At 39.0% G+C, this 16,899-nt stretch overlaps 1 protein-coding gene across 1 annotated transcript in view; it reads left to right on the top strand.

Moving 5' to 3' along the window:
* The window catches only part of DNAH7 (dynein axonemal heavy chain 7), a 271,936-nt gene that overhangs the window by 14,184 nt on the left and 240,853 nt on the right, over positions 1–16,899 (top strand). The window contains exons 3-5 of the mRNA XM_006078127.4: positions 7,273–7,335; positions 12,306–12,414; positions 13,167–13,314. Coding sequence (XP_006078189.4) covers positions 7,273–7,335; positions 12,306–12,414; positions 13,167–13,314 — 320 coding nt within the window. The remainder of the gene's footprint in view (positions 1–7,272; positions 7,336–12,305; positions 12,415–13,166; positions 13,315–16,899) is intronic.

The raw sequence follows: 16,899 nt of genomic DNA, 5'->3' as shown, positions 1-16,899 counted from the left end.
ATTTTATTTATATTTCTGATTTTATATTATTTTATTTTTATATTTTCTGATTTTATTTATATATTTCTTGATGAATTTGGCTAAAGGTTGATCAATTTTATCTTTTCAAAGATAAAAATTCTTAGTTTCATTGATCCTTTCTATTTTTTTGTTTTTTTTGAGTCTGTTTTGTAAAGATCTGTCTAGTCAAAGCTATGGTTTTTCCAGTAGTCATGTATGGATGCGAAAGTTGGACTATAAATAAAGCTGAGTGCCAAAGAGTTGATGCTTTTGAACTGTGATGTTGGAAAAGACTCTTGAGAGTCCCTTGGACTGCAAGGAGATCCAATCAGTCCATCCTAAAGGAAATCAGTCCTGAATATTCATTGGAAGGACTGATGCTGAAGCTGAAACTCCAATACCTTTGCCACCTGATGTGAAGAACCGACTCTTTGGAAAAGACCCTGAGGCTGGGAAAGACTGAAGGCAGGAGGAGAAGGGGACAGAGGATGAGATGGTTGGATGGCATCATCGACGCAATGGACATGAGTTTGAGCAGGATTCGGGAGTTGGTGATGGACAGGGAGGCCTGGCGTGCTGCAGTCCATGGCGTCACAAAGAGTCGGACAGGACTGAGCAACTGAACTATTTTGTATATTTCTGCTCTAAATCATTGTTTTTTTTTCTTTCTACTAATTTTGGGTTTATTCTTTTTCTATTCTTTAGGTATAAGGTTAGGTTGTTTGCTGAGGTTTTATTATTTCCTGAGGTTGGCTTATATTGCTATAAACCTGTCTCTTAGAATTGCTTTTTCTGTGTTTCATAGATTTTGGATTGTGTTTTCATTTTCATTAGTCTCCAGGTACTTTTTATTTCCTCTTTGATTCTTTAGTGGCTCATTGGTTGTTTAGTAGCATATTGTTTAGCTTCCATGTGTTTGTGGGGTTTTCTTTCACTTTTTTTTCCCCTTATAGTTGATTTCTAGACTCCTACAGTTATGATCAGAAAAGATGCTTGATATGATTTCATTCTTCTTTAAGTTATAGAAACTTGTTTTGTGGCCTAGCATGTGATATATATCCTGGCAAATGTTCCATATGCACTTAGAAAGAATGTGTATTCCGCTGCTTTTGGTTGGAGGGTTCTATATATATGATCTATTAAGTCCATCTGGTCTAATGTATTGTTTAAGGCCAGTGTCTCCTTATTACTTTTTCTGTCTGGATGATCTGTCCATTGATTAAGTCAGGTCTTAAAGTCCCTTACTATTATCCTATTATCATTACTTTCAGTTTCATTATTTTGCCTTTTAGTCTTCCTTCTAGTTTTGTAAGTGGTTGATCTTTCTTTACTGTGTATTGCCTTTACCAATGAGACTTTTTTCCTTTCATAATTTTCATATTTCACTTAGAGAACTCCCTTTAACATTTCTTATAAAGTCAGTTTTGTGATGCTGAACTCTTTTTAGTTTTTGCTTGTATGTAAAACTGATCTCTCATTCAAATCTGACTGATGACTCTGCCACATAGAGTATTCTTGGTTGTAGGCTTTTTTCCCCTTTCATCCATTTAACTGTATCATGCCACCCCTCTTCTGGCCTGCAGAGTTTCTGCTGAAAAGTCAGTTGATAGCCTTATGAGAGTTCCCTTGTCTATAACTAGTTGCCTTTCCCTTGATGCTTTTAATATTCTATCTTTAATTTTTTTCCATTTTAATTTACAGTGTGTAATGTTGAGGCCCTCTCTTTGGGTTGATCTTGTTTGAGACTCTCTGTGCTTCCTGGACCTGAATGTCTATTTCCTTTCCCAGATTAAGAAAGTTTTTGGCTATTATGTCTTCAAATGTGTTCTCTTCTTTCTCTTTTATTCTGGGACCCCTATAATGTGAGTGTTGGTAAATTTAATGTTGTCCTGGAGAACAACATTAAACTCATAAATGTCTTATTGAAAACTTTTGCTTTTCAGCTTGAGTGATTTCCATTACTCTGTCATCTAGTGTTGATCTATTCCTCTATATCATCTGTCTCCTAATTTTGCCTAATTCTGTACTTTTATTTCTATATAATTGGCAAGTTGGGTACTTTCCCCAATCTTGGAGAAGTGGCCTTATGTAGGAGATGCCCTGTGGGGCCCAGCAGCATACTCATCTCTGGTCACCAGAGCTCAGTGCTCTAGGGTGCCCTCTGTGTGGGCTGTGTGGACCCTTCTGCCATGGCAGGCTGACTACTGACTACCTCCTCTCCAGACTGATTGATTGCCAGGCCCTACCAAGTATGGAGGCTGCCAGCAACAGTGGACAGGGCTGGGTCATGAGAAGGCTGGTGTCACAGCTCCAGGCAGTCCTGGAGCTAGTGCCAGCCCACTGGTGGGTGGAGTGGGGTCTTGAGGGGGCTGGCTGCAAGTCTTGGTGTCCCAGAGCTAATATCAGCCTACTTGTGGGCAAGGTGCCAGGATTGAGGGTGCTCCTGGGACTGGTGTTCACTTGCTGTTGAGTGAGGCAGTGTAATGTTGCTAGTGCTGGTCCACTGGTGGTTGGAGTTACATCTCAGGATCTCTGGCTTTGAGGGTCCCAGAGTTGCTGTTGGCCCCACTGGTGGGTGAGGCCAGGTCCCAGTGTTAATGCTGCCTCCCTGGTGGGTAAAGCCAGTTCTTGGTGTGTCTGTCTGCAAGGTCCAGGATCTGGGATCTGATGTCTGCCTGATGGTGAGTGGTCCAGTTCCTGGGCCCCTCTGATGGCTAGGGCCAAATTTCTAGGTGGCTGGGAGCTGAAAGGGGTTGATGGCATCTAGTCTGCTGGTGGGTGAGGCTGTGTACCAGTGCTGGTAAGCTAGAGGGGGGGTTCTACCACAGCACTTGCTAGCACCAATGTCCTTATGGTAGAATGAGCTCCCCAAAATGGCTGTCACCAGCATTGGTGTCTCCAAGTTGAGTCCCAGTTGCCTCCTTCCACTCTGGAAGGCTGTCTGGTATCAGTAAGTGGGTCTGACTTAGGCTCCTTTCAAATTATTGCTTCAGCCCTGGGCCTTGGAGAGTGTGAGATTTTGCATGTATCCTTTAAGAGTAAAGTCTGGTTTCCTAGAGCCTTCTGGCTCTCCCAAAAGCAAGTATGCTGGCCTTTAAAGCCAAACATTCCAGGGGCTTGCCTCACTGGTTGGAGGACCTCTTGGCTGGAGAGCCTCATACAGAGCTCAGAGAGATTCCTTCAGGAGAATCTCTGCAATTGAGATTATTCTCCTTTTTGTGGGTCACTTGACCATGTAACATCTCTGTCCCTCATACATGTCTTATTGTGGTTTCTTCTTTATATCTTTAGTTGCAGAATATGTTTCTATAAGTCTTCAGGTCATTCTCATTGAGAGTTCTGTAACTATTTGTGATTTGTGCCCATGGCGGGAGGTGATCTCAGGGTTTTCCTGCTCTGCCATTTTGGCCCTAATTCCTTTCTCTTTACTTTTTAAAGGCTTGGTTAACCAATTTATAATTTTTATTATGATAAAGTCAATTATTTTAAGGTCAGTTTATCCAGCTCTGTAAGACTGAATTATTAGTAGGCCGAGATGGAGCAGATTATCAGGGTAGGAGAGCAGGATAAATACATACACAAATTATATTTCAGACAGAATTTAAACAATAAGAGGATTACCAAGAGAGTGCTATACATATTTAAAAATTGCTCACCTGCAATTGGAGGGTTTTTTTTTTTTTTTTAAATCTAAATTTAGTATTGGTCTTGAAGAAAGTGTTGATTTTAACAGGGATATTGAGGGACACATTGGTGGCTCTGTTAGGATACTTAATACTAGCTGAAATAACAGACAGACCCTCAAATCTCAGAGACTTAACCTAACAGAGATTACCCCTTGATCATGTGAAGAGAGTCAGTTAGCTCTCCTTCACCTTATAGCAACACTGGCAGAAACACTTGCCTCCTCACTGGCTGTGGCAGGAATGAGAGTGCTATGAATGAGGCACACCTCTTCTTAAACTACCTGATGTGGTGGTCACTTTTCATTGGCTGATTAGTGTTACAAGGCTATGAAGTAACTATAACAGATGCTGAGAAGTGAAAAGTTTAGAGCATATTGAGGAGGCTTTGAAAACCAAGATGAAGACTTGTGTTTACTTTAATACAGGGCCTTTTGATCTTTCTGACCAGGGGAGCAGAAGTTCAGAGCTGTGTCTTAACAAGGTTATGTGACCTTCAGTCGCTAGCATTTTCTGTAAATCAAGGTCCATTATCTCCTATTGCCTGGTTTATTAAAAGCTGTTGAACTATCCTCAGTAATGACTCTGGTTTCCTTCTCACCGATCTTATTTATTGCTACCAGGACGGTTAATACACCTTTGTGTGTCATTGCATGATAAATACCACTATGGTGTAATTTATCACACAACCTGTGATGCCATTGAGGGTGAAAGTGCTACTGCTAATGCTTAGGTAAGAGGAGTGAACCGGGACTGTCTCCAGCAAACCGGGACTCGAGGTTACTCCAAGAGGAGACAGTGTTGGTTCTCTGCTGCCAGCCAGGCCAATCAAGCCTCCAAGCCCATGTCTTCTAATATAGCAGCAACCCCCATCCAGCCCTTTCTTGCCCCTAATTTACATCTCTACTCAAACAAAATGTCTGAAAAGAGGCCTCACTACCGTAATCTAACTAAGTGCTTCTGTGTCTTTCCCCACTCAATCCCTTTACCCAATTTTAGTGTTTCCTTTGTACTTATCACTTCCTGAAATTATGTTATATTTATTCTGAAGTAGCTGTCTCTATCTCTACTAGAATGTAAGCTCCACCAGGGGAGGGATTTTGTTTTGTCCATGGATATATATCCAGTGCCTTAAAGAGAGCTCGACACATGGTAGGAATTCAGTAAATCATTTTCTAATATTTGAACTGTGGTGTTGGAGAAGACTCTTGAGAGTCCCTTGGACCGCAAGGAGATCCAACCAGTCCATTCTAAAGGAGATCAGCCCTGGGATTTCTTTGGAAGGAATAATGCTAAAGCTGAAACTCCAGTACTTTGCCAGAGTACATGCAAAGAGTTGACTCCAGTACCTGCGAAGAGTTGACTCATTGGAAAAGACTCTGATGCTGGGAGGGATTGGGGGCAGGAGGAAAAGGGGACGACAGAGGATGAGATGGCTGGATGGCATCACCGACTCAATAGACATGACTTTGAGTGAACTCTGGGAGTTGGTGATGGACAGGGAGGCCTGGCGTGCTGCGGTTCATGGGGTCGCAAAGAGTAGGACATGACTGAGTGACTGAACTGAACTGAACTGAATAAGAGAATTGTCATACCTTCTACTTCACCAACAACCCCAATATCCCCTCCCAAGTCATCATTTGTGCTACTCTCTCTGTCTTCAGTAAGCTTGTTGCTGCTACTCTGGGAGATGCAGTTGAGACTCAAGGCTAAGTTTCCATCCTTTCTCATTTTGGAAGTTTCTTTGAACACTGTGTTCCACACCATCTTCTATCCTGCATGAAAGCATATAATTTTTAATACTGACTGAACTGTGTACTTTGTGGAGGCAGAGACTACCTCATTGAAAAAGTCCTCATGGAGACTTCCCTGGTGGTCCAGTCGTTAAAAATCTGCCTTGCAATGCAGGGGATGTGGGCTCAATCCCTGGTCAGGAACTAAGACCCCACATTCCCTAGAGTAACTAAGCCACTGTGCTACAACTAGAGAATCCATGCACCATGATGAAAGATCCCATATGATGCAACAAATACGCAATGCAGAAAAATAAATATTTTTTTGAAAAAGTCCTCATGCATACAATACTCACAAAAGTGGTGCACTACTTAGCTCACAGAGCTGTAAAGAAACTGAATAAGGTCATTTTTGTAAACTTCTTAATACATAGCACATGGTGTGATCAATATAAAATATATCCTCATCAATATAAAGATTGACAAGATAATTTAAATATTTTTGTACTTTGTACTGTGTCTTCAAAATCTGTGTATTTTACTGTTAAACACATCTCACTTCATATGAGCCATATTTCAAGTGGCCAGTGGCTCCAGGTGGCTAATGGATGCTGTTTTGGATAGTGTAGCTGAAAACATAGAAATGGCAGATACAAAGCCATTCCTTCTGGGACTGTGGGAGAGTGGCTCAGGGAAGAGACTTGGAAGATACATTCCTTCTCCGAAGCCTACATTTAGATCTCTTGGAGAGGAAATGGCTGTGGCCCACCTGGATGGCAAAGGCATTTGCTGAAGTTTTGTAGGCTTAGGCTGGGAGGTAAGAAAACCATGTGCTTGCATGTGGAAGAATTTGAAAGGAAATCTACCTCTGTGATGTAAGGGAAGCTTTCTGGAAAGCTGCCCTTAGGGATGCCCATGAAAACCTGCCACCCTGCTGGAGGGGGTCTGCCACTGGGTCAGCCACACACCACAGGCTGGGAAGGTGCCCATGGGCAAGGATGCTAACTGGCAGCCATACCATGGAAACAATGAGAAAAACCCTGGAACCAGAAAGAGAGTCCCCTCCTCTCACAGAGTTGTTTTGATACCCTTTATTAGTTCTGGTTGGCAAAAGACAGATGTTTAGAGTCCTGTTCAAGAATCACAAAGGAGGGCAAAAAGGTAGATTTGGAGCTGAGAGCAAATAAAATGACCATTAGCAAAAAGCATAACTTATATATGTATTTTTAAATTTATTTATTTTTAATTAAAGGATAATTGCTTTACAATATTAAATTGTATTGTTTCTGCCATAGATCAACATGAATTAGCACAACTTATATTATCTGTTTATAGATGGAAGTATGATTCTCAATAGTGCCTTCTCTTACCTAAGTGAAATTCCTACCGTGGAATCATACTCTACTCAAAGTATCAGCACTTTTTCCTGGAAGTTGCTGCTAAGAAGTACACGTTATTTCCAGTAACTTGAGGATACGTTAACCTGAATACACTGTCAGCTTAGTAAGTGGAGCATTCTGGTTATCAGCGGACAAAAATGATATTTTAGTGATAGAGAAGGGAGATGGAGCAGAGTAAGACCTGGACACTAACGAGATTCAGATAAATTCCAAGGAGATGATGTAATGGACAAGAGGCTTTGCACATTTTTAAAGCTTTCTGATAGGTATTGTTGGATACGATTTTCCTTTCTTGCCTTGCCATATTCCAAGACAAACATTGAGAATTTAAAAAAATAGTAGAGATGCCTTTGAATGAATATTTTGGATACTAAGTGCTTTACTCTAAAATTTGATTGTGAGAATAAGTTTTAGCTCTAACAGAGTAAACCTCTTTTTTTTTTTTTTTGCATGTAGGATAAATCAGCCAGCAAAGAAAAACCTAAGACACCAGGAAGAATTTTACCACAATTGGCTACGGTAATTTACGTGTACACTCCCATTGGGTTTTAGCCCTTTTAAAAATGTTATTCATTTTCAAACTCGTAAATAAGTAACTAAAATTATGATTTTGAATTTTGTGCTCAATTTGATTATTTTCTGATTGAGAAATTCTGAGGTGCACATAAAATAAAAAATAACTATCTTAATAAATGTAAACTATAATTTCCTACTGTTCTCTACTGAATATTTGAATATTCTGGATAGAAATGTTTCCAAGGTGGTCTAGCAGAAATATTTCAGTGTTGGAATTAGGGAGTGAAGCTGGGGGTTATGTCTTGTCTAAGGGAGTCTAAGGGAGTGACATCTAAGGGAGTCACTTACATCTCTGAGCCTCAGTTTCTGAGTTTGAAAGTAAGAAGGGTTATTGATTTTTGAGATGCATCTTCCAACACTGAAATTTATCATCTTTTTAAAATTTATCATTATGACTATAAATTGTCATTGTTCTGTGGAAGAGGCAGTTAACAAACATTTTCAGTTGACAGGTACTGGGAAAGATATACTTGACTGTAATAAATATAAATAAATTTCCATTTAGTAGTTATATTGAATTTAATGACATTTAGTGTGCTCTTGTAACTCCTGGAAGTTGAGCTTAAGTGGAGGTTCAGTGCAAATAATGTTTTTTTTTTTTAATTGTGATAAAATATACATAACATACAACTGATCACTTAAACTGTTTTTAATCTATAGTTCATTAATATTAAGCACAGTCGTATTGTTGTACAACCATCACCACCATCCATCTTCAGAACTCTTTTTATATTGCCAAACTGAAACTCTACCCATTAGATACTAACTCTCTGTTTTGCCCTCTCTCAGTCCACAGCAACCAGCATTCTTTCTGTCTCTATGTATTTTCCTATTCTAGGTACCTCATGTAAGTGGAATCATACAGTATTTATCTTTTGATGTCTGGCATATTTTGCTTAGTGTAAAACTCTCAAATTTCATCCAAAAGATTATTTTTTGAAAGATATTTTAAAAGCTGAGCACAAACTAATAAAATTGAATTTGTGTTGCTTTATACAGAAAGATTCCTGATAATTTAAGATGGAGGACATTTTTCACTTATAAAACTTGCCTTACTATTCTTAGATAAAGTAAATGAACATTTCAAAATATACATTTTAACTGAAAATTTTTTTAATAATGCCAGATTATGTTGCCAAGTTCTATAGGATTGAGACATATCTTTTCTGTGGTTCTACAAAGTCTATCTTAAATTTTATAGCTTAAAATACACGACTTGAAATGGAATAGACATGTGTTTAAAATTTGATAAATTTAAAAACAAAATTACCCTCAGTTTGTTGCATCTTGTTAGTATACAGGTTTAGAGATATAAACTCAATTAAAATTTTCTGACTTACTGATCAGTGGCTGAGTTGAATACTAATCCTTTCTTGTCATTGGCATATACTAGTCTGAAATGCTTTTGTTGGCTATTTAAACCTGGTTTTATGTTCTTATTTGGCCATATCTTGCATTTTTCAGCATTCTTTGAGTTTTATGTGTTTTAGAAGAGATCATATTTTTAAGAGATTTTAAAAAGTCCACTGACAAATGACTAAGAAACTTTTATTTGAATATTAAAATTTGTTCTTGGATAAAATTTTCCAGCAGTAGTTAAAACTACTGTAGTAGTGATTTTCATTCCAGGCCTTTGTTTCTGGTGGTGATCTTTGTTGTTGAAATCAAGGGTAACCCAGTGCTGGGGGCTCTGATCCTCTTTGAGCTGGGGACCTGATTCTAAACCTTTGTGAACATCTCACTCACCTGAAATCCTTTATGGAGCAAGATCACAGCAGAAGATTGGCAAGGCAGATGAAAGGATGGAAAAGCATTGACTTACTGTCTTAGCTTACTTTCCTGTGAAAGAACAGCTTGAAAAAAGGATTTGTGTGTGCAGGTAGTTTATTTAAAAGTAGCAATAAAGGATTGGGAAGAGTAAAACGAAAAGCCAATGCATACATGGGCTATCAAGTTCTGAATGTGAAAGGAAGACACAGATTCAATTGTCAGTGCTTAAAAATAAGTATATTTTAATTTAAAGGCTGCCCATCTGGGTTTCTTGAAGAGCCATAGGTTCTAGCAATAGTGGGTCTGTATTCTGGCATTGTAGTAGCTGGCTCAAGCTAATTAACTGTTGCATTTTATTAAGACAGAGGTTTTCTCTCTAGGCCACAGTCCCCAAGGCCCTGTAACGTTTCCTAGCACTGAAGCTGGGTGCTGATTAGCTATCATCACTAGCTTTACTCCCTCTTTTATGATACTTGCCAGAACTGTATAGGTATAAGAATTTGTGACCCCTGCCTTAAATGATGGAATGAACGTGTGAGTTGCCAGGGTAATCTAGCTGATAAAGTCATGAGAATAGGAAGAGCCTCTGGAGCTGGAATGTAGAGGAACTCATTAGCACTGGGGTCCAACAAGATGGAAGGCTGAAAAATCACTTGCCAATGTCTGGGGCTGAGTAAACTCTGTGGAATGAACACCCACGTTAGGTAATAGGCACCCATATCAAACCAACAGCAGAGCGGGCACTTGCTAATGTATTCCAAATGTCACACACCATGCCATTCACAGGCTTTAATGTGATTTACTGTTGTGTGTTTATGCCGTCTTTCAGTTCAGTTCAGTCACTCAGTCATGTCTGAGTCTTTGAGACCCCATGGACTGCAACATGCCAGGCCTCCCTGTCCATCACCAACTCCCGGAGTTTACTCAAGCTCATGTCCATTGAGTTGGTGATGCCATCCAACCATCTCATCCTCTGTCATCCCCCTCTCCTCCCACCTTCAATCTTTCCCAGCATCAGGGTCTTTTCAAAAGAGTCAGCTATTCACATCAGGTGGCCAAAGTATTGGAGTTTTCAGCTTTAGCATCAGTTCTTCCAATGAATATTCAGGACTGATTTCCTTTAGGTTGGACTGGTTGGATCTCTTTGCAGTCTAAGGACTCTCAAGCATCTTCTCCAACACCACAGTTCAAAAGCATCACTTCTTCGGCGCTCAGCTTTCTTTATAGTCCGACTCTCACATCCATACATGACTACTGGAAAAACCGTAGCTTTGACTAGACGGACCTTTGTTGGCAAAGTAATGTCTCACCTTTCTGATATGCTGTCTAGGTTGGTCATAACTTTTCTTCCCAGGAGCAAGCATCTTTTAATTTCATGGCTACAGTCACCATCTGCAGTGATTTTGGAGCCCCCCAAAATAAAGTCTGCTACTTGTTTCCCCATCTATTTGCCATGAAGTGATGGGACCAGATACCGTGATCTTAGTTTTCTGAATGTTGAGTTTTAAGTCAACTTTTCACTCTCCTCTTTCACTTTCATCAATAGGCTCTTTAGTTCTTCACTTTCTGCCATAAGGGTGGTGTCATCTGCATATCTGAGGTTACTGACATTTCTCCCGGCAATCTTGATTCCAGCTTGTGCTTCATCCAGCCCAGCGTTTCTCATGATGTGCTCTGCATATAAGTTAAATAAGCAGAGTGACAGTATACAGCCTTGACATACTTCTTTCCCAATTTGGAATCAGTCTGTTGTTCCATGTCTAGTTCTAACTGTTGCTTCCTGACCTGTATACAGATTTCTCAGGAGGCAGGTCAGGTGGTCTGGTATGTCTATCTCTTTAAGAATTTTCCGTAGTTTTTTGTGATCCACACAGTCAAAGGCTTTGGCATAGTCAATAAAGCAGAAGTAGATGTTTTTCTGGAACTCTCTTGCTTTTTTGATGATCCAGTGGATGTTGGCAATTTGATCTCTGATTCCTCTGCCTTTTCTAAAACCGGCTTGAACATCTGGAAGTTCATGGTTCACGTACTGTTGAAGACTGGGTTAGATAATTTTGAGCATTACTTTACTAGTGTGTGAGATGAGTGCAATTGTGTGGTAGATTGAATATTCTTTGGCATTGCCTTTCTTTGGGATTGTAATGAAAACTGACCTTTCCAGTCCTGTGGCCACTGCTGAGTTTTCCAAATTTGCTGGCATATTGAGTGTAGCACTTTCACAGCATCATCTTTTAGGATTTGAAATAGCTCAACTGGAATTCCATCACCTCCACCAGCTTTGTTCATCGTGATGTTTCCTAAGGCCCACTAGACTTTGCATTCCAGGATGTCTGGCTCTAGGTAAGTGATCATACCATCATGATTATCTGGGTCATGAAGATTTTTTTTGTATACTTCTTTTGTGTAGTTTTGCCACCTCTTCTTAATATCTTCTGCTTCTGTTAGGCCCATACCATTTATGTCCTTTATTGTGCCCATCTTTGCATGAAATGTTCCCTTCGTATCTCTGATTTTCATGAAGAGACCTCTAGTCTTTCCCATTCTATTATTTTCCTCTATTTCTTTGCATTGATCACTGAAGAAGGCTTTCTTATCTCTCCTTGCTATTCTTTGGAACTCTGCATTTAGATACTTATATCTTTTCTTTTCCCCTTTGCCTTTCACTTCTCTTCTTTTCACAGCTATTTGCAAGGCTTTCTCAGACAACCATTTGGCTTCTTTTGCATTTATTTTTCCTGGGGATGGTCTTGATCCCTGCTTCCTGTACAACGTCATGAACCTCCATCCATAGTTCTTCAGGCACTCTAAAATATCTAATCCCTTGAATCTATTTGTTACTTCCACTGTATAATCATGAGTGATTTGACTTAGGTCATACCTGAATGGTCTACTGGTTTTCCCTACTTTCTTCAATTTAAGTCTGAATTTGGCAATAAGGAGTTCATGATCTGAGCTACAGTCAGCTCCTGGTCTTGTTTTTACTGATTGTACAGAGCTTCTTCAAGTTTGGCTGCAAAGAATATAAGATGTCCTAATTTGTTTGAGAAAATGTCTGTGTTTATACATTCTTTTGCATTTCATGAAAAAAAAAGCCTTTTTTCTGATCTTGTTTTGTTGATGCTATCTAAAATTTCATATTTCAGGTGAGTACAAAGCCCCATTGGCAGCAGGCAGCTCCATCGTTCCATTTGAATGTAAAGCAGGCTGAAGATATTCCAGAGCAGTTTAGTGTTAAAAATGAACAGTCATATGGTAAGAACTCTAATATTCTGTCTTAGGTTTAAGGAAATTTCCTGGAGGGAAAAAAAAAAATCACAACATGTAGTTAAAGCAATGAAAGTGGAAAGTTATAATTATGTTTATATCAAATGGAAAAATTTACCCCAAAAGTGTTTCCTCAGAAAATACTTGATTTCATGTCTTAGTTGTTTCAGACTATTGCAAATGCTATAAAGGCTGATATTTTAGGAGTTGCAATGTTTATAATAAAACTTTGATTGACTGTTTTCAGAATTTGCCTCTGTGTCAAAGACTAATATTTTTTTTAAGGGGGATTGTAATAGGTTGTAAACATTACTTCTAAATTATTCACATTAATATTTTTATTTTGACTTATTAGATTGATTACAGTAAATGTTAACATCTTTTCCTCATAGTTCTTTAAATTTGCTAAAATAATTTAGCAAATAATAATTTTACATTTTGTGTTTATAATAATTTTAATTTAAAGAAGGTTCTATGCAAAATAGTTGAAAATTTGAGTTTATTTGCATTTATCAAAATATAAAAGTAATTGAGTATTCTTGAAATAAAGGTTTCTATTATGATGACATCAAATGAGATTAGTTTAACTTCAAGAAAGGAAATGTGGTTACTTAAGGACTTAAAGAATGTAGCTTTTTCATTAAAAGATACTTCAGTGTTTTATTTTAACCACTTAAATATTTTAACTTACTCTTAAAGATGACTAATTTACACCTTTTTTTTTTTTTTCTTAATTCAAGCTGAATACAAGGAACGCTTTGGGAAAAAGGGCAGGTTACTTGACCAGATTGATGATAGTCATGCTGGACCATCTACTGCCAGAGGAAAGAGCAAATCTCCACATAAAGAACGAGAGAACTTCAGAAGCACTCTTGTTAATGTCATCATGTAAGTTCTGTGAGCTAACCAGTGTGTGTTACCCTAGTTAGAGTCCTTGGAAACTCTTCAATCTAAAATTATAAGAATTCTGTGCATCTCTAAGGATTCCTGAAAACCTTGTTGGAATGAGGTTAGGTTATAAATAATGAAAGATTGAGCAACTCTATTAAGGTGTCCCATTTTTAAATATCATGATCTGAAAAGGTATGCTGATGAGAATGGTCAGTAAAATTCTGTAATAGGGATAGAAGAGAGATTTACTCAAGCCAAATTTAGGACTATAGTCTGGGAGATGCAGGTTCAATATGCATCTGAATTCGTAGTCCTCTAGACTACAAAATGGGGGAGGCTTAAAAAGGCAAAAATCAAGAATTATATTTGGAACTGGCAAAAAGGAAGGATGCTTGTTCAGCAAGGATCAGTTGGGGTACAGAATAGTTGCATAGTTACAAGGAATTGTAGCTGACAGCTGCTAGCAGATATTATTTTGAGCATAACTGGTGGTATCCTTGAGGTTGATAACAGTTCAGAAAATACAGGTCCTCAGTTATGCAGGAATATGTCTGAAACCACATCCACCTGGCTCAGTTTTAAATGCCTGAAACAGTTACTCCATTTAGATTTTTAAATTCAGTCTTCTCTTTAATGAAATTCAGTCTCCTCTTTAATGTCTAAAACAGATGTACAACGCACGTTTAATAGGTCATAAGACAGGCTGTTGGAGTTAGCATGAAGTTCAAGCCAAATCATGTATAAGCCAGAATGACTTCCCTGAACCTCAATATGTGAAAATTTCTTCCGTCAGGTGTCAATATTAATACTTGCTATTGGTTGAGAGAATGGGCTCAATGGGCTTTCTGGTTTTAGGTATGGTGGTTGGTGGAAGATTTAGGGCAGTTTTTTCCCCCATCTTGTTTATTCAGGTGATGTGGTGAGTTCCCTGTAGTTGTAGATCTTTTTGTGCATAAAAGGAAGGAACTGGGGTAAAGTGATCAACAGCATGGTCAGGGCAGGGCTTTCCCAGTCTAAAGTGCAGATCTGTTTACAGAGTGCAATGCAGATGCAAGTTACCAGTTCCTCTTTGCCTGTTTTTGTTTTTTTCCATTGCTTGGTGCTAGTTGTTCAGTAGCCCGTTTCTTTCAGTATGACTCAAGGTGCACACATTGCCATTTGTGAACAGAGTTTAGTGACACATTACACTGTCACTCACAGGAAAGCCCCGTTTTACTGTCCCCATGTGACATCTTACTGGCTGGAGAGGCATCTTGAGGGGAGGGCAGTGGTCACTATGTGCTACAAAAGGAAGGCAGTTTTGTGGGCCCCTGTGCAGTTAGAACCCAGGCAGGCGCCTCTATGGAGTGGCTAGGAGTTGGCTTTTGCCAGGCACCACTGGACATTATCAGCTTGGCCCACTTATACCACTCTTTTTCAGTTAAGCTCTCTCAGATCACACAAACTGTAAAATCAACGCTTCAAGCCATGGGTGGGTAGGCCTCTGGTTACAAATTCTTAGAAGCGACTCTTTCACTTCCCAGTGTCCTGGTCAAAACAGAGTCTTTTTGACACTACGTTCCTGTGCCTGTCATTTTTGGTCCTCCCCTGGTTGAAGATAGAGCCCGTTTGGGGTTTCAGCTTTATACAGGGGTGTGGGTTTGAATTTTCCATTTAACTCTAGCCTATAAAGTCATCTCCTGACCCACATGAATATTAAAGTCCAAGGCTCTCTCCCACAAGGGCAGCCATACCTCAGGGCTTGGCTGTTCTCTGCCTTATCATTCTGTGTTTTTCCTCCTGAGTATTTCCTTTTTCCTTGAGAACTTGGTTATGCATTCAAAGGAACTTTGTGACATTCAGTATTTATAGAATTGTACGGGGAGATTTTTCAGATTATCTTTTCTGCCGAGTTGTAAGAAACAGAAGTATCTTTTTAACCATAAAACTCACGTCCATTGAGTCAGTAATGACATCCAACCATCTCATCCTCTGTTGTCCCCTTCTTCTACCCTCAATCTTTTCCAGCATCAGGGTCTTTTCCAATGAGTCAGTTCTTCCCATCAGGTGGCCAAATATCGGAGCTTTAGCTATCAGTCCTTCCAATGAATATTCAGGATTGATTTCCTTTAGGATTGGCTGGTTTGATCTCCTTGCTCTCCAAGGGACTCAAGAGTCTTTTCCAACACCACAGTTTGAAAGCATCTGTTCTTCATTGCTCAGCATTCTTTATGGTCCAACTGTCAAATCTGTACATGACTATGGAAAAACCGTAGCTTTTAGACAGTCCTTTGTCAGCAAAGTGATGTCTGTGCTTTTTAGTACACTTTCTAGGTTTATCATAACTTTTCTTCCAAGGAGCAAGCATCTTTTAATTTCATGGCTTCAGTCACCCTCTGCAGTCATTTTGGAGCCCAAGAAAATAAAGTCTGTCACTGTTTCCATTTTATTCCATCTCTTTGCTATGAAGTGATGGGACCAGATGCCATGATCTTACTTTTTTGAATGTTGAGTTTTAAGCCAGCTTTTTCACTCTCCTCTTTCATCTTCATCAAGAGGTTCTTTAGTTCCTTTTTGCTTTCTGCCATTAGGGTGGTGTCATCTGCTTACCTGAGATTGTTGATATTTCTCCTGGCAATCTTGATTCCAGCTTGTGTTTCATCCAGCCTGGTGTTTCACATGATGTACTCTGCATATAAGTTAAATAAGCAGGGTGACAATACACAGCCTTGATGTACTGCTTTCCCAATTTGGAACTGGTCTGTTGTTCCATGTCTGGTTCTAACTGTTGCTTCTTGACCAGCATATGGGTTTCTCAGGAGGCAGGTAAGTTGGACTAATTACAATTCAGTCTGAGTTTCTGGACTTCAGTAGCATGTTTAATCCCATTATTAGTTATTGGTATTCTTATATATGTAAGCTTAATTCTAACAACTTATTTTGTATTTTTTTTTACTATATGTTGCCTTATTTAATCTTTTTTATTATTTCTATTGAATTGGATTTTCCATTTTCTTCCTTTGTTCCTATTGTCTTAAAAGTTATAAAATGTATTTTTATTGTTTTAGTGGTTACCCAAGCATTTGAAACCATGTATTACAGTTTATAGGGGGCTTCCCAAGTGGCACATTGGTTAAGAATCCACCTGCTAGTGCAGGAGATGCAGGTTTGATCCCTGGGTTCCAGAAGATCCCCTGGAGGAGGAAACAGCAATCCACTCCAGTATTCTTGCCTGGGAAATAATCCCATGGACAGAGGAGCCTGGCAGGCTACAGTCCACGGGGTCACAAGACTCTGACACAACTGAGCAACTGAGCATACACATGCACACACACACATTGTAATTTATATTTTCTTAAGTTTAAATGCATTTTATTCGTTTTCTGCCTGAATAATATGAAAGGACTTTGGAGTGCTTTAGCTTAGCTCTGAACTTTCCTTGCATTTTTCATGTGATTGCTTATTTTATTTCTATCAATAGTTCTATAATATTTTAGTTTTACCAAGTCCTTAAATTCCCCATTCTCTTTTTTTCCTAAAGTTAACACTTACTTAGATTTACTAACATGTTTTCTAATTTTTTAGGAAATAGTCTTTGCATTC

Source organism: Bubalus bubalis, chromosome 2, assembly GCF_019923935.1.
Source record: "Bubalus bubalis isolate 160015118507 breed Murrah chromosome 2, NDDB_SH_1, whole genome shotgun sequence".
NCBI lineage: Eukaryota > Metazoa > Chordata > Mammalia > Artiodactyla > Bovidae > Bubalus > Bubalus bubalis.
This window is presented reverse-complemented; position numbering and strand designations above follow the sequence as displayed.